Source organism: Centroberyx gerrardi, chromosome 19, assembly GCF_048128805.1.
Source record: "Centroberyx gerrardi isolate f3 chromosome 19, fCenGer3.hap1.cur.20231027, whole genome shotgun sequence".
Taxonomy (NCBI): domain Eukaryota; kingdom Metazoa; phylum Chordata; class Actinopteri; order Beryciformes; family Berycidae; genus Centroberyx; species Centroberyx gerrardi.
The window spans coordinates 20,888,032-20,913,760 of NC_136015.1; the positions used below are offsets into that span (position 1 = coordinate 20,888,032).

Here is a 25,729-nt window from a genome sequence, read left to right on the forward strand (position 1 = left end):
TTTCTCGTCCTTTTCGGTCCAGTTCACTTTCTTCTGTTTACGTTTTGAGGCGTTTGGCGCTCGCTCGGTCGAATTTTGATGACGTCTCCAACAGTTATTGGTCTTCTGCTTTCAAAACATTACGTAAGGACTGACGTCAAAGCGCGTATCAAAGCGCATTAGCGGAGGTTTACTGTATGTCAGAATCAAAATCCTGGTTGGATATTAGTTTGTTTCTCAAGGACTATCTAAAGTTACCGCTTTTATGCGCATCAGTCATTTCTTTGAACAGCTGCCTTCACATTCAAATATTAGCCTACACAGCGCGAATTCACCCTCAGCTCAGAATAAAACCTCTGCATGTCCTTTTTGCGAGTGGAAGTTATTTTCTTTTTTTTATAACACTGTGACTCTGTGCACACAAGACAGCTGTCAGTTTGTTAGAGCAGTTCCTGCACTGAAATGTTTATTGCACATAATGTGTAATCTCAGTTTAAATTTACAAAATCGGTATGAAGCTTAATGAATAATTATCTCTATCACTCATGATGTGATTGGTCGCACTGATGGAACATCATTCCTATAATATTGGAGATTATATGTTAATATTTCTGAGTGAGCAGGATCGTGGTGCAGCTGCAGAATGTAGTTTGAAAGTGAGTTTTTTAAATAGGGTGCATAGTCTTAACGTGTTTTAACAGCATTTCAGTGTTTAAATTTACTACATTTGTTGAAGTAGCTGAAATAAAGTCGCTGAATGCTGTTGAGCCAAGATACAAATAGATGTCTAAAAATTTAAAATCAACTGTATTTTAACCTCGACGCCTTTTCAAGTGCAAATCACCAAACACATTATTACTGGGTCAGATTGTGAGCTTACAATCATGTCTCTATGTCTTTGATCAATATATTTTTTAAATCTTTAACTGTATTTTTCATTCTTCAGTTGCTGACCCCTGTGTTCTGTCCCCGTCAGATTAAAGCTGAACAAATATATTTAAAATGTAATGTAGGCTATAGCACACAGTCAGATTCCACCACTTTATCATCCATTAAGGAAATGTAAGTCTGGTAAAAAATGAATTAATGGACAACACTGAATAAAACTTTATTGTGTTAACTTATTGACACTTTTCCCCACTCTGACTCAGGCTCTTTTTTTAAAGATAAATGTGCACCGTCCGCATACACATATCTCTACGTCCACTGGATTAAAATGGAGGCTCTGCCTTTTATTTACCTGTTGCCATGGTGAATCGTAGTATCGGAGCTCCATTGATGATGTTGACTGAACTAACTCAGATCAGCTGTTCTGGAACCGAAAACTCTGAGTTTCCTATCTCGGGGTTAATCAAGTCAGAGTTCAGGGTTGTTGAACCTGCTTTCTGGAATAGACCCCAGTACATCACTACCTTGCACAGGAGAGACACCAGTATGGCAGTTAATAGCTTGCTTTATTTCACACGCACAGGATAAATATTCAAGCAGTGTAACGTTTGACAGACAGGACATGGTTGTCTAGATGTACTGACCCTCAGAAATAAGGTAAACACCATCAAGAGACATGGGAACCTACAAATAAAGCTTATTAGTTAACATGATTCAAAGAAAATGAGGACATTATTTTGCCATTCCCCAATCCAGACGCATGGGAACTTAACTGTTCAGGAACCAACACAATTAGAAACAGGGATGTGATTTTTTTTTCAAAGTTTTCAGCTGAGTTTTTTTGTTTGTTTGGTGGTGGTTGTTGTATTTTTTTTTTTAAACACAGTACTCCGCGCCTCTTCAGAATTTCCTAATCACCTGATTTTCGTCCATGATTTCCTGCTACTTGGTGTTTCCTGATCACATCCCTGAGAAAGTGAGTGGACAGTTTGGTGTCTTCTGATCATAATCAGTCCTACAGGGAAGCCAACTTGTCAACAACTTATTTTTTTTAAAATTCATTTTTCTGTTTAAATCAAAGAGCCATTCTAAATCAAAAAAGTGCTGTCGCAGAAATACTACTATCTCTAACCTTCCGGCCATTTCAGTTCACAATTTGTACCAACACATCAATCACATAGTCTACAGTACAATGCAGTTTCATTATAGGTGTGTAAAACATTGGCATGGACCTCTCAAAAAGAAAATGTCATTTTTAAAAAAAATATTGTTAAGACTTAATCTTTTAAAACTTAATCCTTGGAGATTAAATCATATTATTCAATTTAATCAATGAATAAGTGAGAGTTTACCAATGTTTCATGCATCCTAAATTTCTCAAACGGAAAATTTCTGACCATTTCATCCACAGAAGTGCCTAGCAGACCAAATCTAAGAAACCATCAGCCTGCTTTCCAGCACAGCAGATCCAGGCAGGGCTTATCCGTTATTCACGTCTCAATTTCACTAACGCACCATGTTCTATGCTTTTGTCAACAACGAAAATGTTTTGCTAGCTGGATTACAGTCTGATACAAATAAAAGCGCTTTAACTCCTGTGTTAAACGTCTAGAGCTCGCCCCTGTAAGCCCTGCGTGACGCTGCTGCTGGAAAGCGGCGGAGGTCGTCTTGCTGATCAGTTCACATCACAGTACAGTGAATTTCAAGTGGAGCGATCCAAGCTACTCGGTCCAGGCTGACCAACTGTCCGACGCGTTGTTCTGTGTCACCCGTGGGTCCATGCTGGTGTTTGGAGCGCTCTCTCTCTCTCTCTCTCTCTCTCTCTCTCTCTCTCTCTCTGGGGACGGAGTTCACATGGCGGCCATCTTGCTGGCTTCTCGGACCCCGCTCAGGTATGCGCCCGTCACAGTCTGAGGGAAGTGTCTGTTGGTGGCCTGGAGACAGAAACCGATCACAACACACGCATGAAAAAGATGAATCCCAGGGAATCAGATAAAAAGCCTTCGTTCTGATGGCTGTTCGTAACAGAAGGTCCAAAACACTGACCAACTGCTCAAATCAATTCAGATTCTTAAATAAGATTTCTCTGCAACATAGACATTTCAGGGTAGGGGTCAATGCATGAATGAACTCAATTCAAATTCAACTGAGGAATTTGAATTTGGAAAAAACCTACAGGAAATTGAATTGAATTAAATGAAATTCTGTTAAATTCCATGTTTTTTTTTGGGTTTTTTTTAACCACATATCTGAGATCACACATGATCAATACTGAATATCATAAAATGTTAAAGGTTCGTTTCAGGTGGTATTTGATACATAACGTGGTCGTAACACATACGTTATGATTGAATGCATTTGATTTGTTGAACTGTCTTTTATTTGATTCATAATGTTTGATTTATAATGTTCAGCGAGTCGAGACAAACTCTCTCTAGAAGTGGAATTTCATGGAATTTAATGGAACTGTCATTCCAATTCAATTCACATTCTGTTTCCTTAGAGCTGGGCGACATTCACATTCCAACTCCAACTCCAGGAACTGAATTGGACTTTACCATGCATCCTCACTTCAGTTCATGAATGGCCCCGACCCTGATAGACATTTCCGGGCGCGCTTGATTTGAACGATGAAAGCAGTCGTACCTCTCCAGCGAAGAACACTTTCCCCTGCACGTCTTCGGCCAGGATGTCGTACGCCTCTCCGCTGCCCCCCGTCTTCACAAAGCTGTAGGACATCTGGGACCACATGTCTTTGCTCCAATGTGTCACAAAGAAACTCGACGGGTCTGGGACTTCCTATCGAAGACAGAGAGGAAACAATAATAACAATTAGAATAAAAATCTGAGTTTACAAAATGCTGAAAAAAAAAGTAAAAATGTATAGCTTAAAAAAAAGGAGATAAAAATTGGGAAAGGCATTCAAAATAGATGGTTTAAAAATAAAGAACACAAGAAACAACACCAAACAACCGCAAAGCATTACATAAAAGCAAGTCTATAAAAATGGGCATGAAGAATTAGCTACCTTAAGATGGATGTACAAGTAAATAGAAAATGGGCTGTGTATTTAAAAATTGTGTGCATGGATTATCCATTAGCCGTCGTGACTTTGTACCTGGCACCCCAATGTGAATATAGATGTGGATGACTTCTCTGCAGGATGTGATGTCGTTACCTGTTCCTTGAAGAGCTCACGCAGGACCTTCATGCACTCGTCCGCCACCTCCTTGTCCTCCATGTCGCGGACGGCAGGTACGGCATCACCGGTGATGACAGACATGAGCACCGACTGCTTCCCCTAAAGAGAAACAGAGAATTATGTGATGTCAAAATGTGAATCCAGTCATATTTTTTTAATTGCATCGCTACATTTTTCTGCTATTTCTGTATCTCATGCTGCTGATAACACCCCAATCTTCTCCTGCGTTTTTTAAACAAAAACAGCATTCTCCTTCATTCTCCTTCCAGCTAAGCTAGCTGTCTGAGGTCAACAGTTATTATTTCTTTCCCCTGGTGGCAACAGCTACCTTTAGTGTCATTTCAGTCAGGAGAGGATTCGGCTCAAAATCATCAAGTATTAGGTCGGTGCTCGCTAACCTGGTGGGTAAAATGCCTGAAACAAACCTGTGGATCCATGTCGTAGAAGACACCAAACATGCCCCTCTTGTCAGGACCGGGGGGGATGTGACCGAAGTAGTCCGCCCCTTGGATTTTGTTGTCCCAGAATCTGTATGGGAACTGCAGTGCAATCTGCAGGAAGGTTTAAAACCATATTTTAGTGATTAAGGCAGGAAACTAACCATTTATTGAATTCCACCCCAGGATAAACACACAAACAAGCAAACAAATATCTATATTTAGTCAGCAGGCCACACTGGTTGCAAAATCCCCAAATTCTTTATCTACTTCCAGTATTTTACCTTTAGAATAGATCAGGAACTCTTACCAATATTTGGTTACCTACACAAGTGGCTGATAAAGTAGATAAACTTAACAGTCACAGCCACAATTCACCAGCATTTGGCTGGTGGCAAGTATTTATTTCCCTCCCTTGAGCCACAATATAAAATATTATAATAGTTTTACTCTTGCATCCCTTACCTTTTCTATGATACCTGCTCCAAGACTATGGATCGCTTTCAGCTTCCTTTCGGGAAGTGGAGGGTTGAACTGAATCACGTTCTTCTGAAGTAAAGTCAACGGGACTGTAACGAGAACCTAAAAAAGGGGAAGGATATTAAAATGAAACTGAATAACGCTACACCATTATAATCAGTCCTGAACAGTTCCAACATGCTACATCATACATCATAAGAAATGGCTAACTCGTGTTGAATGTTAAACATTTCAAAATACAGATAATATTCTCTGGAACGATACCGTTTTGTAGGTAAAGCTCTTCGTACGGCTGACAGAAATGTTGCAGCACGAAGAGTCAGTTTTATAAATGGTAGATATCTCACTCTTCATTTTGTTTTAATTATATCAGGTGCATGAAGATGGCATCCTGATATATTAAAACAATCATTCAATCAGCCTCCTTCATCCTCTTTCAAGCACATCCAACATCTTCAAACCCTCTAAAGTATCTGAGCAAGCTGCTGATGTTTGGATGCTCTGCACTGTGATAATTTCATCCAATCAGACGGCTGAACTTTTTAACTTGAAGTCTTTACCTTCTGTGCCGTCCACTGTGACCCACTGGAGGAAGTAACTTTGACGACGTCACCTGAGTAGTCAATGGCCTGAACCTAAAATGGAAAAACAAAGTAAGTATTTATCTGTGTAACCAACTTGTGTAAAAAGTGTAAAAAAAAAGGTGAAAGTAACAGGCAGAATTAATAAAAGGTGAAGTGACGAACCGGACACTTGGTGCGGATGTCGAGCCCCTCGGCCAGTTTGTGGAGCAGGAGAGAGTAGCCCTTGCTGAGTAAAGTGTGGTCTCCTGAGAACTGGGCAAAAAACTCGTTGTGGTCCCAGGATCTTGCTGACACCTACAAAAACAAAGAAACACACACTAATGTATTTGTCCCAACTCTCTAAAAAGGCACAATATCAACAACTACAAATACTGAGGGGGCAGCCAGATAAATCTGTCACAAAACTGACAGAGAGTGGACTTTGGAGTATCACTGTCTGCTGGTTTGTTTTGGAATAAAACCTGTGATTTCGCACGGTTTCCCCCAGAGACGCCCCAAGGTGCTGCGGCAGCCTGCCTCACCCCGTCCTGCTGACTGTGACTTTTTAAAACAAGATTACAGGATTTTCCAGCACACTAACCCCCCACCTCAACACACAGACACATACAATGTCGTCAGTATCTCCTCCCCTAAACAAATTAGAGGAAAGCTTCCTTGATTAGCTATTAGTTAAAGGGTGGTGACGAATTCTCGATGTACTCGCCTGTTCCAAAAAGGGAAAACTGCTTGAACTTTCTATCAGTCAAAACAGATAAAACTCTGGTGGCAATGGACGCTTCATTAGACTTGTCCCTTATACAGACACTCAATAAAAAATAACTGAAAATAGACCCAGAAAGACAGACACAACAGATGGATCTTATGGTTTTAGTGTTTCAGACCTGGTCTAAAGTGCTTCCACAGGCGTACTCCAGGTTGCTGAGATGGAACTGAAGCACTTTCTCCTCCAACTCACTGAACTGGATCCCCGACTCCTGAAGAAAGTTCTTGTAGACCTCCTGGACTTTTTCTGTAGAGGTAAAAAGCATACAAATAAACAAATAAACAAAGTCGCTCAACTGTCACACATTTTTTCTGTACATTTATTTATCTGGGGAAAGGTTTTTTTTACACAGTCTGCAACTCTCTGCCACAGAGCGGTTCCACTAGAGTAACTGGGGTTTCCCAGGAATAGAATAGAAGAGAATAGAACTTTATTATCCACCGCAGTGGAAATTTGCCTTTGGCTTCACAGGTTGGTTAAAATGTGACACAGTACAATAAATAAAAGGAGAAATGACACTCCTTTGCCATCTCTGCCCAAAATATACTGATGCCAAGATTCACTGAAGGTTTACGCAGGGAAGAGTACGCACTATATCACCAAAATCACCAAATCAGAACACCATGCTATTCACTGATCATGCACAGTGAGTGGAAAAGATGCCTAATAGCGTTGGTCAAAAATTAAAGCCTCTTCATACCTGTCATGGTCATGCATAGGGAAATTAGTCTTAAAGCTGAAGGATGTTGTTTGCACTTGCAGTTGGTGATGAAGCGGGCTATTTGTTTGCACTGTGGTCTTTTCAAAGGCTTGTTTACATCACAATTTGATTTGCGTAAATTTCTGAGGGAATAAAAGACGAAAACTCTGCACTCTTATCTCAACTAAGAAGAACAACTGAGCTAGAAAATGCACCCCCTCGCCCTTACAATGCAATCTTAGTGAATCTGGACCTTGTCTGGGTGAAAAGACTCATCCTTTGTTTAGTAAAAACAGCGTCACACCTCCCAGCGGCGTGTCCTGGTTCTGCGACTTGTCCTTCCTCCACTCGGACACCACATCCAGGATGGCGTTGAAGTGGAAGTCCATGCGCTTGTCGATGGCCGGGTCGGTAACCCGTCCGCCCTCCTGGAACAGGTCGCACCTCTCTCCCAGCTTGTGCATCTTGACGCCCAGCTGCACACAGGAAAGATGAGTTACGAAGCCGTTTAAAAAGAACACAAATCCTGGAGTCAGTCTACGTTTTGGCAACACAGACTTGTGATCAACTACAGGCTCTAAAGTAAAATATGGGTGTTTTTGAGAAGTATGAAGAATTGTTTTCTGTTTATTGACTTGACATCGAACGCTGGCGCAAAGATTTAGCCAGGTGAAAGTTAGTTTTTGTTTTTAAGTAGATAAAAGATAAAAATTCTTACCTGCTCACACATCAGGGCGATGGGGTTGTTTACACAGCCATTGACAATCTGAGCTCCTCGACCCACAGTGACACCCAGTGAAGTGTCATCCCACACCCGGCCTCCGATTCTCTCCCTCGCTTCCAGCACCACCACCTGTAAACCAGTGAAATAAACAGCGTAAAGGGGCGACTCTGTGATAGAGCATCAAGCTATAAAAGGCCAAGTTATACTTCTGCGTCAAATTGCTGGCATTGCTACGCCGCAGGTGTCTACGGCGGTGCGAGTATTTATAGTTCTGCGTTGATTGCGGTGATTCTGAGCGTACACCACCGAAACACTAGATGGTGTCGTGCTTTGTTAGCTCGGAAGTAATAACAGAAGAAATTGTAGTGTTTACATTCTCTGAAGCACATGTTCTGGGATATTTCTCACCACAAATTCAGGGACATCTGGTAGTCTTTATAATTCAGAGATGAGGTGTCCTACAAACATATATTTGTGAATCTCCTCAGGTCGTCTTGCTTCGATCTGCTCCATGTTGTCTTCACTATCGCCGGACATCAACCGGATACAGGAGGAAATATGAAGCGGGCCAATCACATTTGTTTTGCGGTCTTGCGTCACCCTACGCACAGTTACATTTTTGGAGAGGTGCACGTAACCTACAGCGTAGCTACAGCAACACTTCGACGCAGAAGTAGAAATTGGCCTTAAGCTATAAGCTATAAAACGTTACCTGAGTGCCAAAGTTTTGCAGCTGCCGTGCAGCAGCCAGGCCTGAAGCCCCAGCACCGATGACGATAACATTCTTCTGCAAAGACAGTAAAAAAATAAGCTACAGTGAAGACCTGGGCAAATCAATGAAAAAAACTGACAGAAATGGAAGTGTACCGCTCCCGTCAAATGGTGTCATGATCGAGTCGAGACGAGCACACACTCACAGAACGGTATCTTTCAGGGAGCAGAGGCTGTTTGACTGCCAGCACACCGGTGTTGATCAGGCCCTTCCTGGTCATGAAGTGCAGCACCCGGTCCATCTCCTGCACGCAGCGCACACGCACCAAGCCCCGCACGATGATGTGGGGCGCACACTTCTGGGGAGTCAGCACCTCCTTTAAAAAAAGAAAAAGGAAGAAAAAGCATTATTCACCTCTTTTAATGTTGGTTTGTTTTTACTTTTCTGGTGTCTTAGGATCACTTTTTACAGGTGTTGAAGATCAGTTCTACAAAGGAAGTAACACAAAACACAAGTAGCAAGTTTTGTTTCAAGTTCAAAACTGAAAACTATGTTCAAATGCACCGAACATGCAATGCCTGCAGTGTTTGGGAGTCACTGTTAACAGTCCGCAGCGTACCTTACAGTCTCTGTGCCAGGAGGCCAGAATGAGGTTGCGCAGAGCCAAATACATGGTGGGGTCACGGGAAAACTCTGGAAACTCGTACAGCTCATCCAGCTCCATCATATCCGGCCGCACACACAGAGCCTTGCCACACTCATTAGGCTGGTAGAAGGGCTGGAAGTACGGACACAGGCCTGCAACTGAGGAAAACAAGCGTGAATACTGTAGTTATGAATACAGTGCATGTAAATACACATGGGTCATCTGGATAATTGCGGGGCACAGCTACCTAGCATATCAGTTTGTCTTCAGGCCCGTTAGCATTTCAAAGTTATGGCTTGCATTATGACCAGAGGTGTGACCAAGTCAACTTTCCTCGAGTCCCAAGTCAGTCTCAAGTCTTGATGCACAAGTCTCATGTCAAGTCCCACGTATAAATATAGAACACTAAGTGTCCAGTATCAATTTAATATCTTAAAGAAAACTATATATCTAGGACTTTTCAATGCAATATGTTTTTAATAGGATAAAAACTTGGTAAGAGCATCATGAGTTTGATTTCTATAATCAGTTTCAACTTCAATAAATTCAATCATTCCATACAAATTCAGAAAACAGAATTTGAATTCAGTCGTCTGGTGGAACAAATCTCATCGCTTTCAATCTGAGTCATTTACACAAACACAAGATCTTTTGTCAAGACTTTAGAAACCTTTTCAAGTGATCAAAGTACAAGTCAAAGTCAAGTCCCAAGTCACCAGAACCCAAGTATTCTCTTCATGCATCAAAGTCAGGTCTCAAGCAATTAAAACTGTGACTCGACCTCTGAGTATGACTGGCTACAACAAAAACACAATATAGACGTTAAGATCTTATTTACAGACATCTAAAAACAATGTGGTCTGGATGAGTATTGCCGAGCCTGGGGATGAATATGTACCTCAGTAGTGCATTATTCCTGCTTAGTCCCACATCTCTGTCACACATCCCTCTGTATTTCACAGTACAGTAAACAAAATAAACCATTTCTCCCACAGACTTACTCTGAGGCTGGACGGCTCTGCAGTGTTCTGCCCGCAGCTCGGTCAGAGACACGTTACTGGGCGAACCGGAGGGACTCATGCCCACGCAGTCGGGATAGTAGGCGGCGAGGAACGGGCTGGCGGGACTGTCTTTAAACAGCGGGGGCAGAATCAGCATGGAGTGCCACCAGCTGTCGATCACCTCGGCCACTCTCTGTGCGAACGAAACGGCTTGGAATTAAAAACACAAGAGGATACAAATTATAGTAGTATCTTTCGATGGCACACGTGCACGTATGCATACATTTTGGAACTTATTGATGCTTTGATTAAGTTCGACGGTGTTTCCTCTCCCTCTCCATCTCTCAAATGCTGTATTATTTATCATGAATTGTGTTTATTGCGGACTTTGCCAGGTTTCCCATGGAAAAGAGAGCCACATTCCTCATAGCCTACCTAGTTATGGTTAAACCTAGTGGAACAGAGATTGAATAATACATTTCAACAGATCACAAACGACAATCAGACAAATCAGAGTGGCCTGTTCATTCATAACCACCTCACCAACTTACCAAGTCCTCAGGTTGGGAGCACTGGTCTGGTCCCTCACTCTGTACATATAAAACACAAGACATCAAACATCATTTGATGAATGGCTGGTTGATTCTTGGTCTGGTTGAGCCTGTTTTCTGTTTACCTTGATATTGTTGAACTTCATGCCACAGCGATATGTTGTTGCTAAGGAAGTAGTGAGCTGGATCTCCTTGGTCAGCTGACGCCACTTCCTACAGTCTGGCTTAGTACACTGAACCTGAAAAGCACAGAGGTCACAGTAATGACTGAAGGGGTTCATTCCAAAACGCGAGATATCCATTTTGGAGACGTTTTGCTACCTGAAATTCATCAGGCAATATTTGAAAAACATAAATGATTCTGCCCTCACAAAACATGACTCCTAACTTCAATACTAACTCATAATGTGCTTCACTTCCATGCTCTTTTTGGAATGAAACTCTTCAACTGCTTTCTTTGCGATACAGAGAACATAAGAATAACGACAACCAGCTGTTAATCAGGAGCCAGGAAAGTGTCACTTACCCAGAACGGCAGCTGCTGATCTGCCATGAAAGCTTTAAGACTTGGCTCACTTTTCCCATTACTAGTCCACACCTTCTTCCAGGATGCATAGGTCTCGTATCCATCTTTGTGGCTAGTATGGCAAGAAAAGGAATCAAAATGGATATAGTTAGATTCAGATAAAACCTTTATTTTGAAGGAGTTGCTGCAGACTCGTGGCCTTGATGCAGTCATACTTTAATCAATGTCACCATGACAAAAGTACATACTGAAACACTGTTTTTTTTTCTTCATATATTGAATAACGCAGTGCTGCGTCAAGGCTATGTGTGCAGTGACTCACTCTTAATGTATTTTACCTTCTGTAGTAGTGATCAAAACATTCGTTGCAAAAGTGCTCCCCACATGACAGGTGATACCAGCGAGATGTGTATCCGTTTTTAGCACACCTGAGAACAGACGGGAGAGTTGAAACACACAGGAATTTGGTTCTACTTCACTCTGTCCAGGTCTGACTCTATTGGAGGAAGACACGTGTCACCTTTCAGATGCGCTGGCGAAACAAACAGGGTATGTGGCAGAGCATCCAGCTTTCTCACACTTCCTGTACTTCTTCTCAGACTGGTCATCTTCTTCCTCCGTGTCTGTGGCTTTTCTTTTGCTCTAGAATCCAGCGGAATGTGTCATCACAACAACTCAAATTATCACAGTGTGAAACATTGTAACCAGAAGCTGAACATGGCTGTAGGTTACCTGTCCAGGTGGAGGGTTGTTGGTCCTCTTCACCCGGACGTTGACCTGCCTGCCGGAGGAGCGGAGGGACTGTCCGTCTCCTGGTGACTCTCCTGAGCTCCGCTTCTTGGCCCGCCGGGCTCCAGAGGCGTTCCCAGGATAGTCTGCACATTGAACACAGCATTCATAGTATTCCCAATATGGTGCTTTACCATATGCACAGCTCACTGGCTGTGGCTGTCATTTGATTATAATCACCTGTTAATGCATTACAATCACCTGTTGTTTTCCTACCAAGATGGCTATATGGTGATGGAACAGAATACCAATATATTGTGAACACTCTCAAGACTGGATAATGCAGTGCAGGTTTACTTCACATGGGGCCTTTGTTGTGACTGACATGGCCCTTTAAGACAGACAACATGAAGTGCAAGTATAACCCACAGCCACTGAACAGATTACAAAAAACTACGGATAGCTAATGAGGCACGAGCTGCAGTAGTGTTCATACACAGCAAAAGAAACAGCTGATAGCGAAATAAGAAGGCAGCAAGCTCTCCGAACCGGCCAAACACTATCAGACTGTCAGGTGAAGCGTGTAGCAAACAGCAGTAACGTTAACGTTAGCGTGTTGTGAACACTGACCTGCGTCCGTCAGCATGGCGGACTGCGTTCTTTCTCGGCGACTCAGGATTTATTGTCGTTTTTATTGGTTTCTATGAAGCTTTTATTGTTAAATTCGTCGCCCCTTTATTGTTGTGGGGGGAAATCAATGCGCTGTTGTCACCAGAGCCCCACTTCCGGTTTTGAAGAGGAAATAGGCGTTTCGTTCAGGATTTGTTTTGACGTGTCTTGCTGGCCGTACAAGAGTATAACCATAGCAACAGGTGTACGCGCTCACAGCTGGCCAGCATAAAAGGGGCAAAGAGGAAGATTTTGGACGATTAACGCTATGTTTTGAGATGATTTTTTGTAATTTAACGTGATCGATCACTTTTACCAACCCACCGACCCGCTGGAACCAAATACGCAGAAATTAGGTCCTCGGCTTCAAATGAAGTTGCGATGCTTGCCTCTGAGTCTGTCTTGACAACAACTTCCCTGACAGCTGCAAATGGATTCAAGTAAAGTTGTGCAAAGAAGAAAACCGGAGATTCCTGTGATCAGACAAACGGCATCAAACAAGGAGCAACATATTCATGGGGTAAACAATGTCTCTCTTTCCTTTGAGAGTTTATTTATTGTTTTTTATAAGTTAATGTTGTGTTCCTTCAGCTGAGTGATACTTGTGTTGTAAACAGGCCAGGTAGCTGGTTTCTTCTTCTGCATGCATTCACATTCCCATTGATTCATTATATGTTTTCAACAGGTCACCACTAAATGTCTTGAACTCAGTAAGGTGATTCGTCTCCTTGAAGATCCTTTGACAGTAAGTTTTAAGATGTCATTGTTAGACATTTTCCTTGATTATTTGAGTTTTTGAGTCCCTAAATTATATGATTATCACATATTCTGTTTTTTTCTAAAGGCTACCTTGAAGGAGAGGCACCTTTTTGTACTGAAGAAACTGTTGAAGAGATGCCAAAATGGCTTTGTATCCTTTGCACCACATTCAGACTTAAATACTGATGACTTGTTCTTTCCACACAAAAAAGTCTTCCATTCCAAAATAAACTCTCTCAGGTGTCTTACAGTGCCTCAGGTTGTCAGATGTTCCTCACTTCTGTCCCCTGCTGCAGTGATGGAAATAGATTTGCTGTGAGGTAACGTCCACAGAGAGCTAAACCAAACTCCCCAGGTCCCAATTTACAGCTGCATCGCTCCTGTCTGTCAGCACTTTCCCTGCTCAGAAATAACTCTGATTATCACGGTGGCTCTTTGCCCCGTCAGTTCCACCGTCACACCTGGGGATTTGTCAGTGTACAAACCAAAACCATTCTGCTGAACGTTAAAACTTCTTGAACAAACTGTTTCAAGCTTTTGAGGGAGCTGACGGGCATCGCCAGAATCCTCAACATCTGTGCCGAGAGAGAGAAGGAGCACCCTGAATATGAGTCTGTGCTGTGTGACGCACTCAGAATCTGCAGGTGAGACTCTCTGTCGGCCCTCAAACTGAAAATCAAGAGGACTGATTTGTATCCCATCACACTGAAACGCTCCTCTACTTCTATCCTAGGCTTTCCTTCCTGAAGGAAAAGACATCAGATGAGCAGACGTACGCTCAGGACGCCAAAGACTTCCTCTCTCACATGGGTACGCAGCACAGTTACTATCAGGGTCAGAGCCATTCATGAACTGGATTGAGAATGCATGGGACATTCCAGTTCACTTCCTGGAGTTAAATTCCATTAAATTCCAACGAAATTCCACTTCTAAGAGAGAGTTTGTCTTGACTCGCTAAACATTATAAATCAAACATTATGAATCAAATGAAAGACAGTTAAACAAATCAAATACATTGAGTCATAATGTATGTGTTACAATATGCATCAAATACCACCTGAAAGGTTCCTTTAACATTTTATGATATTCAGTATTGATCATATATAACACTATGTGTAATCTCACATATGTGGTAAGAAAAAACAAAAAGTCATGGAATTTCACAGAATTTCACCCCAATTCAATTCCAATTCTGTTTGGAATTGATGAGTTCATTCATGAATTGAGCCCCGACCCTGGCTACTAATGCAGGTTCTTTAAACATGCTTAAACAAGACTTGACACTTCCACCCGTGTGTGTGTGTGTCCTCAGGGTGTTTGATGAGGGTGTCCAGTCCTGAAGTGAGGCTGCAGATCTGCGACAGCGTCCAGTCGTTCTACAGCTGTGTGTCTCCCGGTCGTCGGACAGACGGTACGGAGCGTCCCGCCAGGCAGCCGGCCGCCGCCACCGCCAGGCCTCTCAACAGATTCTCTAGACTTTCAATGAGTGAGACGCTCTCATCGCTGTTGTGGTGGTGGTGTCTCCCTTTCTGTCTTTCTTTCTGTCTTTCTTTCTTCCTTTCTGTCTTTCTTTCTGTCTTTCTCTCTTTCTTTCTCTCTTTTTTCTTTCTGTCTTTCTTTCTGTCTTTCTCTCTTTCTTTCTCTTTTTATTTCTTTCTTTCTTTCTATCTATCTTTCTTTTCTTTGATTTTTTTAATTGCTTTTAGTGGTGTTGTTGTTGCATTACTGTTTTGTGTTTTCTGCTGCAAAATACAAGTCTTCTTATCTTGTCTCATCTTGTCTTTATTAATTTATTATTATTAGTAGTAGTAGTTTTGTATTTGATTATTGTTATTTGATTATTATTTAGCCTAATGTTTTTCTTCCCTTTCCCCCAATTCCCCATCAAGAGGCATTTTGCTTTTCGCCAGGCCGTTAAAAACCAATTTATTCTTAAATAAAGGTTGAATAAGAAACTCACCAGATGTAAAGGACTTGTTTACTGTTAACACGCGGTGTGTGTTGCAGGGCTGCAGCCCAGCAGTCCAGGCTTCAGGCTGCAGCTGCTGGAGCGCAGCGGCCTGGCTGAGACTCTGGTTCTGTCCATGGTGATTCTGGAGAACCAGCCTGCCGTCCGGCTGCAGGTCCTGCAGACACTTCAGATCCTCTCCAGCTCCTCTGGTGAATCACTGCTTTTATGGTTGCCAGGTGGGGGGGGTTCTGTCAAACACATCAATCCAACAGATTACCTCCTTCATTAGATAAAGTAGCCGGCTCTCGAGAGCATAAATCATCTCATTACCAAAGAACAATCAGACCAACAATCACAACAGTGATTTAAGTGTCCTTGTGTCAATGTCAGTGGGTCAATGGCTTGTGTTTTATTAATCACATTTCATTTTGCTACCACAGATGTGAACTGTGCTTTAATAGTGAACGCTCAGGGAGCAGAGAGGGTCTGCCTCCACATGAACGAGCCCGACCCGTCCGGTCAGGTCCTGCTCCGCTCCTCCGAAATCCTCTGGAACCTGCTGGAGCGCGGCGGCCGGGGCGAGGTCACCGCTCAGCTCAGCAGCCTGGCCTGTGTGCTGTAGGTGCCTCACACTGTTAACATGACTGATGAGGGGAATCTGGGAAGCAGGGCAGCATAAGTGTTTCATTAATATTTGAAGAGTTCATCTCCGAATCAAAATTGTATTCATATTGGGAGGGAAAAACACATTACCGGAAATTAATCAATTCAGTTATTTCCGATTTTCTTCTTTGTACAAATAAGTTATCATTATGTGAATCAAGAACTTAAATTACCCTCTATCCCTTAAAGAAGTGTCATAACTTGTAATAGTTTTTTGCTTTCAATCATTTTGCCAGATTAGGCGTCACTTTTTAAAATGGTGGATATCTAATTTTAAAACAACGCTGTTCATTTGTCTCACAGAGCTTTGAAAGAAGCATTTCTCCACCAGCTGCTGAACGGTTTCCGACATTACGACCTCCAGCTCAGAAACGACCTGCTCGTCATCACGACTCTCATCGCTGAAAACCCCAAATCCCCGCTCATTGTGAGTAGAATACAGTTTGTTGAATAATAAATTAGTAGGATAATCTCTATAAACCTATTGCTGATTATATTTGTAGTCTCATAACTATGCCCAGCATGTTAATGTACTGTATTATGTTGCACTTTAGTCTGTGTTTGACATCATGTTTCTGATTTTCAGGAGAGTTTATTTGCCAAGCAGCTCATCGTTTTCATCACATTTCCAGAGCGTGAGGCAACTCATTTGACGTGAATTTCAGCAATTATGATTGAATTATTTATGATTACTGGCAACGTTTATGATAACAGCATGGCTTCATTTATCTTTTAGTGAAAAGTCACAACCCTTTGGTCCGCAACCTCAAGCTCACCTACAACAATGAAGACTTTGAAATGAAGAGGCTGCTGTTAAATCTCGTGGTTTTCATGTCAAAAGACTTATCTGCTCTGCAGGTCAGTTGCAGGTTAAATCGGTGCTGCTGTAATGGTTTGAATCATTGGATGGATGTTTCTCACTGTGATATTTGTGTTTCTCACTGTGATATTTAACACCCTGCACGTTCTCTCCACGGTTTTGTGTCCCAGCTGTTTAAAGAGGGGCGAGTGCTGCTGGCTCTGCTGACGCTGGTGAAGCCGCCTGCCGTCTCTTCTGAGGTTCAGTCCGATTTGCGTCACTGGACCTCCGCCCAGCAGGAGGAGCTGCAGCTGCAGGCCTTGGCCACGCTGGCCACCGTCGCTCCGCTCATGTTGGACGACTATGTGAGCTGTCAGGGAAACACCTGTCTGCTGCTGCTGCTGGACTGGTGCGCCGAGCAAGGTGAGGAGGAGGGAACCGAGGGAAAGACAAACAACAGGCTGGATGGTGGCCAGTAGGCAGAGAGGCTGGACCTGGATCAGCTGTCAGCATCAGTTAAATGACAAAAAAACATGCAAAATGGAAAGACTTAATTGTAATAAATGCAGGTTGACAGATTCTCAAACCAGTGGCTGTCAATCATACGTTTGGCCTTGAGTTTCATCATTTTCTTTCATCGTGTCTCCAAGCTCACTTTCCAAAGGCAAGACTTTTTCACCACATCCATCAAAGATATCAAAGAATGTGCTTCAGCATACTGAAACATATTCCAACCAAAGAGTGTTCAGACTTTGTCACAGGAGCTTGAGTTACATTTCACATAACAATGATAGAGCCTTCATTCTCATTAATTTCTTTATTTCTTTTGGGTATTAGAACGACCAGTCAGTGTTTTCTCCACCACCTCCTGTTCTTTCCCCTGTATTACAGATGCTTACTTCGGCCAGGGTCACAGCTTCCACGGGACCGGAGGGCGAGGCAGTAAGAAGGCTCAGATGCGTTACTGTATCAGGGTGCTGAGGTCCATGACATCACTGGGCAATGAACCAATCAACCAGGACCTCTGCGATCAGGGTGTCATCAACCAGCTCCTAGGTAACCAGAGGGATGGAAAGATGATAAATCTACGAGTTCATTTCAGTATCTTGATTGACACATCACAATATCAGCGTATACAGTAGAGATGAAACATTTCTCCCTCTAAATAAGGGACAGTACAGAGTCACCTTGTATGTCCAACAATGAATCCAATTTTTTTCTCAGGGATTTTGATGCAGATGGAAGGAAGCCCTGATGAGGAGGATGCTGTCACCTTGGAAATCAAGTCAGATATTCAGCTGGTCCTGTCGGCGCTGTGTGAGAGCGACCTGCACAGGAAGGTAGAGCCCAGACCGCGACCCTGACTGCAGCACCACGGCTATTAGATGAAGTGTAGATTGTATGCGTAAATGCTGAATAATAAGTAAAAAAGTTACCCTAAGACAGTGATGCTGTTGATATAATGGTAAATTTAACTTGGTCAATGAATATAAATAAATTTACTGTTTTTGAGTCAGAGCTACAGGTGTGAAACCAACTTTTTACAACTATTCAGTCTTTTTTTGATCAGCCTGCACCTATAAATGCGAATATACTTATATAAATGATAATATCCACTCTAACAGCTAGATGCCTTCTCACTGTCAGATGAGTGGTTGGACATTTCCAGCAGGATTTATTGATGTCTCTGATGCTGCTGTCTGTCCTGTGATGTTGTGCTGCAGGAGCTGTTTGGCTCTGAGGGAGTTGAGATGGCGGTTCACTTCCTGAAGACGAGTCCTGACAAGTTCTACAGCGGCCTGGGACACAACAAGCTCATCCTGTCCACTGTGGACTGTGTCTGGTCAGCTCACACAACACAGCTGATTGATTGATTGATTGATTGATTGATAGATTGAGTGATTAATTGATTAATTTGGTAAATTAACCTCTTCCACCCCACTGTCATTACAAATGCATGTTGCGCTGCCAAGCTTTGTTCAAACACACAGAACTTTATTTTAAATTCTAGTTGAGATCCCATGGTTTCTAAAGATACCAGATATGTCAGGATGAATTACAGGGAAATGTGTATAAAATGAAGCACAAGACATCTAGATTTCTTCCATTTGATGTAATGGTTCAGCCATAAAAAAATGGTGTCTTGGGTTTTAATATTTTATTTGATATAAGTGTGCCATAGCTTCAGTGAAGAGTTGGAACGAGCAGATACAGAGTATGTATGTGACATTGATGTACAGCATGTAAAAAATGTTTTTTCTAACTCTGAAGCTACTTAAGGGGACATTTAAGGGCAAAATCGGGGTTCAACCACGAAGCACGTAGCATTATAATTATCAGGATTACACAACAAAGTGGGTCTTGAATAATTTGGAAAGCAACCGGGCAGAACATGCTCACAGATTTTCTCCAGCTCAGACCTCATCACCTGTCTGTGACTGAAAACTGTTCTGCATCTCATCAGGTCCTGTATCGTGGGCTGCTACACCACAGAAGATTACTTTCTGGCCAAAGAGGGAGCGTTTCTTCTGCTCGACTTACTCAGTGTAAGTAGCTGATTTCCACGCAGATGGTCCTGGTTGTGGTAGAAAGTTCATCATTTTGATTTGGACAGTTCTATTCCGAATGTGTTGACTTAAAAATAAATATTACCTAAGGTTAATTAGATAATATCTCTAAAAAATGATCCAATCTGTAAAAGTAAACATTTAAGTTACCGGCTGTTGTTTAAAAAGTTTAAATGTCCCATCAGTCATTCTTGTATGTATGTATGTATGTATGTATGCTGTTTTTCAATTGGTGGATATACTGTTATGGAATGAAACTTTTCAGCTAGGAGAAATCTGATTTTCTGTCAGACAACGTCCATACGGACGTTAATGTAATCCTCAAAGTTGTGATGCAGAGTTGTTGGTTGTGTCTCAGTCGAGCCCCAGGAGCGTGCACGGCGTCGTGCTCGCCACCCTGCTGGAGTTATGTGACAACCCCAAGACTCTGTCTCACATCCTGAGCTGGCGGGACGGCCGGGGCGGGACAGCACCCGGGCTGCTGCTGCTGCTGTGGAGGGAGGAGGAGGCAGAGCTGGGAGTCAGCAGGGACACACATGGAGGCATCGCAGGTCAGTACACAGACACTGACCAGTTCAAACTAGATTCTTTTAATTGGGAAATTTGGAGATAACAAAATAAAATGCAAATAAAAAGTAAAGCCAGATTACTCTTCTCACTGTGAATGGCTCTACAATTTGTCAACTTACGATGGTCCAGTTTCTGTTGCTGATGGAGAGACACAAAATCGGTCCTCTGTAACGGATGTGATTTAAAATGTAGCTAACTACAATTCTTAAGCAAAAATGTACCTAAATAAAAGTAAAATTACTGACTTTAAAAAATACTCAAAAAGTACAAGTACACAAAAAAGTTGCTCAATTACAGCAACATGAATAATTAGTTACTTCCACTCTTGGGAGTGAGTGATAAGAACTTATTCTGCCACAAGTTGCAATGCCACTCTTCTTTTGCACAATAGATCTCATATTTATGTATTTTTTTCTTCTTCATTTTCTCCTTTTTCATGTTTGACTGTAAGATCCCAAGAGGCCGATCCTCACTTGTTTCCAAGAGGAAGACACCCAGCTGTCGTTCCCCGCTGACCGGCCCAGTGCAGCGGTGATGGATGTGTCAGAGAACCTGCGCTCAAAGATTTACTCCATCTTCTGCAAACTAGGTAAAGGAGCAATGAAGGCAGCAGGCCAGGCTCAAATTGTATTAGTAAAAAATGATTGTGTTTTAATGTTTAAGTGTTTGTTTGAACATCCTTGGAGTACCACAGTGGTGGAGGTTTCAAGTTCAAGTCAATTTTATTGTCCCAGAAATACGTGATTTGTGCTGTAGCAAGTATAAAAACACAATACTAAACATGCAGACACAGAAACAGAAGCATTAAAAGATAAAAGATACTTTGCAAAGATATCAAACAGAAGCATGATCAGGTAAGTTGTAAATCACCCAAATGTGTAGTATATATATAGTATTGAATAGTAAATTGATTTTCAAATACTTTTCTATTTTTCTGTGTTCTATAATTCTATAATTCTGTGTGTCACTATGAGGCAAACTCCACCCATCTGGTAGTCTAAGTTAGTTAGAACAAACACTAAGAAAAATTTGCAAATACAGTTCGGCCCAGATGTGGAAAAGCCTTCAAGGGACTTGAACTTTCTGCATAATATTATCAAAACTTCATTACTTTTACACCCTCAGGTTTTCAAGACCTTCCTGGACTGTCAACAAAAGATTATGTCACCTTGAGCATCGTCAACAGATATCTGGACTTTAAGGTAGAAATGTGTTTGCTATTCTATAATGAAGTTTTATTATTTCCTCGACAGTCATTCAGCAAGAGAAATGTCACCACTGGGAGGGAAAGTGTGAAATGACTAAAAGTATTCGTTCAAGAGGCCAAAAAATAATTTATGTACAGCGTAAATTAAAAGAACAAGACTTCCCGCACACTGTCTCATCACTCATACTCACTTTATTCAAACAACGTTTCTGTCATTAGATTTTCAACAGGTAAGCTTAAAAGGCAAATAGGCTCCACCACCATACATACAGTATATACTGTATATAGACAACTGCAGAAATATAGCGACCAATCAGGAAACACTTTATTTCAGTAATATATAGTGTAAAGAAATTAGGATTTATCAGACCATCAGCAGAACCAAATATGGGACAAAATGTGGATGGTTGCAGAATCAAAAAACAAAATTACCAATGAAACCCCCAAAAATTAGGTGCATGACACTTTAACACACTTGGTCTCTGTTTCAGATGACAGAAAACACATTGCTGAATATAAGATAATGTGTTAATGTAATAATGTGGCACTGCAGGTGGGGGAGGTGTGGGAGGAGATCAGCAGGGAGTTGGCTCTGGACGGAGTGCGGCCGGTCTCTCCGGACCAACAGGCTCTGGACTCCATCTGTAAGATGACAGAAGACACGGCCAGGAGAGTGGCAGCGGAGCAGAGCAGCATCCTGCAGAGACAGCAGCAGGACGACATCAGCCAGGAGAAGCTGCTCTACACAGAGGTGAGGTGTCCACATGGTACTCTAAATCAGACCGGGTGAGGTGTCCACATGTTCCTTTACATCAGACCAGGTGAGGTGTCCACATGGTGCTTTACATTAAGACCAGGTGAGGTGTCCACATGTTCCTTTACATCAGACCAGGTGAGGTGTCCACATGGTGCTTTACATCAGACCAGGTGAGGTGTCCACATGTTACTTTACATCAGACCAGGTGAGGTGTCCACATGTTACTTTACATTAAGACCAGGTGAGGTGTCCACATGTTCCTTTACATCAGACCAGGTGAGGTGTCCACATGTTACTTTACATTAAGACCAGGTGAGGTGTCCACATGTTCCTTTACATCAGACCAGGTGAGGTGTCCACATGTTACTTTACATCAGACCAGGTGAGGTGTCCACATGGTGCTTTACATCAGACCAGGTGAGGTGTCCACATGTTACTTTACATCAGACCAGGTGAGGTGTCCACATGGTACTTTACATCAGACCAGGTGAGGTGTCCACATGGTACTTTACATCAGACCAGCTGAGGTGTCCACATGTTCCTTTACATCAGACCAGGTGAGGTGTTCACATGTTACTTTACATTAAGACCAGGTGAGGTGTCCACATGTTATTTACATCAGACCAGGTGAGGTGTCCACATGTTACTTTACATTAAGACCAGGTGAGGTGTTCACATGTTATTTACTTTACATCAGACCAGGTGAGGTGTCCACATGTTATTTACATCAGACCAGGTGAGGTGTCCACATGTTACTTTACATTAAGACCAGGTGAGGTGTCCACATGTTATTTACTTTACATCAGACCAGGTGAGGTGTCCACATGTTATTTACATCAGACCAGGTGAGGTGTCCACATGTTTCTTTACATCAGACCAGGTGAGGTGTCCACATGTTACTTTACATCAGACCAGGTGAGGTGTCCACATGTTCCTTTACATTAAGACCAGGTGAGGTGTCCACATGTTACTTTACATCAGACCAGGTGAGGTGTCCACATGTTACTTTACATCAGACCAGGTGAGGTGTCCACATGTTACTTTACATCAGACCAGGTGAGGTGTCCACATGTTACTTTACATCAGACCAGGTGAGGTGTCCACATGTTATTTACATCAGACCAGGTGAGGTGTCCACATGGTACTCTAAATCAGACCAGGTGAGGTGTCCACATGTTATTTACATCAGACCAGGTGAGGTGTTCACATGTTACTTTACATCAGACCAGGTGAGGTGTTCACATGTTATTTACATCAGACCAGGTGAGGTGTCCACATGTTATTTACATCAGACCAGGTGAGGTGTCCACATGTTACTTTACATCAGACCAGGTGAGGTGTCCACATGGTACTCTAAATCAGACCAGGTGAGGTGTCCACATGTTATTTACATCAGACCAGGTGAGGTGTCCACATGTTATTTACATCAGACCAGCATCATGTAGCGTCTTACAATTTGTTTTAGACTACTTCTTTCTGAATGGGGAGAGGTTCATTACATAGGAAAATACAAGTTTCAGAAAGTTTAGACAATTGCAGGAAAGTATGAAAGTCAGTTTAGTCAACTGTTCTTTAATTTGTAACCTACTTGAAATGTCCTGATGTGGTAAATCCCACCCATCTGGTACTCTATGCAGGTTAAAACAAACACCAAGAGTTATTTACAGCTGCTATAAGACCCAAGTCTGGTTGAAATATATGTTATACAATGGGGAGTTCCAGCCATTTCCCCATCTTTGTCTCCATTCTTATTTATGTACACTAAACCATCGTTTTTTTTTAATGAACTGAAGCTCTGACGACAGTGTCTTTGTATCACAGATAAAGTCCCACTGGAAGCAGCAGGAGCTCACAGCCAAGTCGTGGGACCGTTACGTTTCCAAGACTTCAGATTACAAGATCCTGCAGGTTTTATCTCTCAGATCCACAGACACAACCACAAAAACATAAGAATAAATTTGAATAATAACTACATTTCTAGTTTGATTAATTAGAATTATGACTTTTTTTGCCTGCTTGTGTTTTTTTTCCTCTAGGAGACAAAATCACAGAGGGAGAAATACATTGAATCGTCCAGACCCAAAACAAACGCCACATTTCAGCCTGCAGAGGTCTCTTACTTATATACAACAGTCCTGCGCTGTACAGTGTCACAGATTTGGCAAAAGTTGATAAAATATAGTGTTCAATAAGGTGGTTAAATTCCTATTTTTCTGTAAAGGCACTAAGTAATCTATGAGCTTTATCGTCCTCTATTGGCGACTAGTAGGAATTGCAATAACATTGATAGAACTTCTCTCCTCTTACACAAGTCTAGGTAGTTTGTGCTAAAAATCTGACTTATTGCCCCTTTAATCCTCTTATCGCTGCTATTGAAATCAATTCAGATCTATTTATAAAGCGCTCTTAACACACTTGTTCATCACAAAGCGCTGTGCAGAACAGCAGGAGACATAATTACAGTTAGAGAGAAAATCAAGAACGAACATCACAGATTTCAGAATATGAGGCCACAGTGTGTGTGTGTGTGTGTGTTTATTAAAGGTGTTGTTCTGTGTCACGGTGTGTTTCAGCATTTCATCGGGCGAGTGCTGACCACAGAGGGCGGAGCTGCAGGCGCTGAGCTGACGCTGGCCAGAGCGTCCATCAAGCCAGCGGCTCCGGAGGCTCAGGACCCCGAGTACTTCAGCACCGTCTCAGTCAAATAAAACCTTAAAGCTTTACACATAGAAACATTCTTCCATTTGCTTGCCGTTGTGCGACGTAGCTTTACGTTTGCTGGATGTAAAGATGAATATTCAGGGATGTAGTGGAGGGTGCACACACCAAAAACCAGATTATCCTCCTTTGTTATTTTGTGAAATACAGTTTAACCACCTTTCTAAGCTGATGTAAATCTCTGTGATGTAAATTCATGTTATACATTATAATAAGAAGTATCAGACTGCATGGAAATTACACGAAAGCTTAAATTAACACTATGTAGTGGTGATTGTTGGCCTTATGCTGATCATTCTACTCATTTTATATTAAAATAAGACATTCATGGCTTGAAAACATTGGTAGAAAATGCAGATGTATCGAGGCACGATTAAACTGATTAGAAGAAGGGAATCACAATTGATCTTCAAGCTTTTTGAGTCCAGTTTCCATCAGTTTTGCATAAATGTCTGTGATTCGATCATTGAAGAACTTCAAAAGATGAACTGACTATCTATCTATGCTATCACAACCTGCAGCTTAATCCCACATGTCACCAGTTTTATCCCTGACTTCCTTCTTATTAGGTGGCTCAAACCCTCAAACAGTAATGATCGTGATATTTTGTGTAAACTGTCTTAAGTTTGTTTATGAAGTAAAATTCCCAGGTTTCTTATTAAATTTACCAGATCTGCCACCATGTGAAGATTGTGAAGGGACAGTTGAGTTTTTGGCAAGTTCACTACTGTAAGAAAATCCTTTGCCTTTACTTTAATCTGCTGCTAATACAAACCCGTCCTGTTTATTTACTGCTATTTTATTAGTATTATTACTATTTTTGTAGACCCAAAACATTGCAGTGAATTAACATCTCAGTCCAGTTTTATGCCTTTATTTGACATAACATCCTTACCACTTAGCACACTGCATAATAATAGTATCTGTATTTATTTAGCATTTTTCTTGTCTCTTTGTCTGTTTATTGTGAATAGTTGTTTTTATTGCTGGTGGCCAATTCATTTCCAGTGTCTGTAGGTATTGATGTGTTAATTGACTTGGGCAGCAAATGCAGAGATGAGGTCAGTAGATCTGCACAATCAGCACCTTGTAGTCTAGTCTCTCTCTCTTTCTCTCTCTCTCTCACACACACACACACACACACACA

The 25,729-nt window shown here is 41.9% G+C and overlaps 2 protein-coding genes across 2 annotated transcripts; one reads left to right on the forward strand and one right to left on the reverse strand.

The window, feature by feature from the left end:
- Positions 1-1,414: 1,414 nt before the first annotated feature.
- On the reverse strand, positions 1,415-12,689 carry kdm1b (lysine demethylase 1B). The gene is made up of 21 exons (XM_071894967.2): positions 12,553-12,689; positions 11,926-12,068; positions 11,714-11,835; positions 11,532-11,621; positions 11,194-11,305; positions 10,793-10,906; positions 10,668-10,706; positions 10,117-10,309; positions 9,089-9,273; positions 8,675-8,845; positions 8,470-8,544; positions 7,752-7,886; positions 7,338-7,509; positions 6,452-6,579; positions 5,733-5,864; positions 5,547-5,621; positions 4,972-5,088; positions 4,495-4,620; positions 4,046-4,168; positions 3,514-3,666; positions 1,415-2,801 (listed from the first exon to the last, which is right to left on the reverse strand). Exons 1-21 carry the CDS (start codon positions 12,566-12,568, stop codon positions 2,718-2,720), a joined length of 2,505 nt encoding a protein of 834 aa, XP_071751068.1. The 5' UTR covers positions 12,569-12,689; the 3' UTR covers positions 1,415-2,717.
- A 332-nt stretch (positions 12,690-13,021) lies between these two features.
- Positions 13,022-24,984, forward strand: cfap69 (cilia and flagella associated protein 69). Its single transcript, XM_078290179.1, has 23 exons — positions 13,022-13,111; positions 13,277-13,336; positions 13,436-13,501; positions 13,885-13,994; positions 14,084-14,160; positions 14,663-14,761; positions 15,358-15,510; positions 15,742-15,919; positions 16,268-16,391; positions 16,551-16,599; positions 16,701-16,822; positions 16,955-17,186; positions 17,655-17,819; positions 17,988-18,103; positions 18,488-18,606; positions 19,228-19,309; positions 19,689-19,881; positions 20,352-20,489; positions 21,026-21,102; positions 21,661-21,858; positions 23,686-23,772; positions 23,901-23,975; positions 24,438-24,984. The coding sequence occupies exons 1-23, from the start codon at positions 13,022-13,024 to the stop codon at positions 24,570-24,572; spliced, it is 2,745 nt and encodes a 914-aa protein (XP_078146305.1). The 3' UTR covers positions 24,573-24,984.
- The last annotated feature ends 745 nt before the right edge of the window (positions 24,985-25,729 follow it).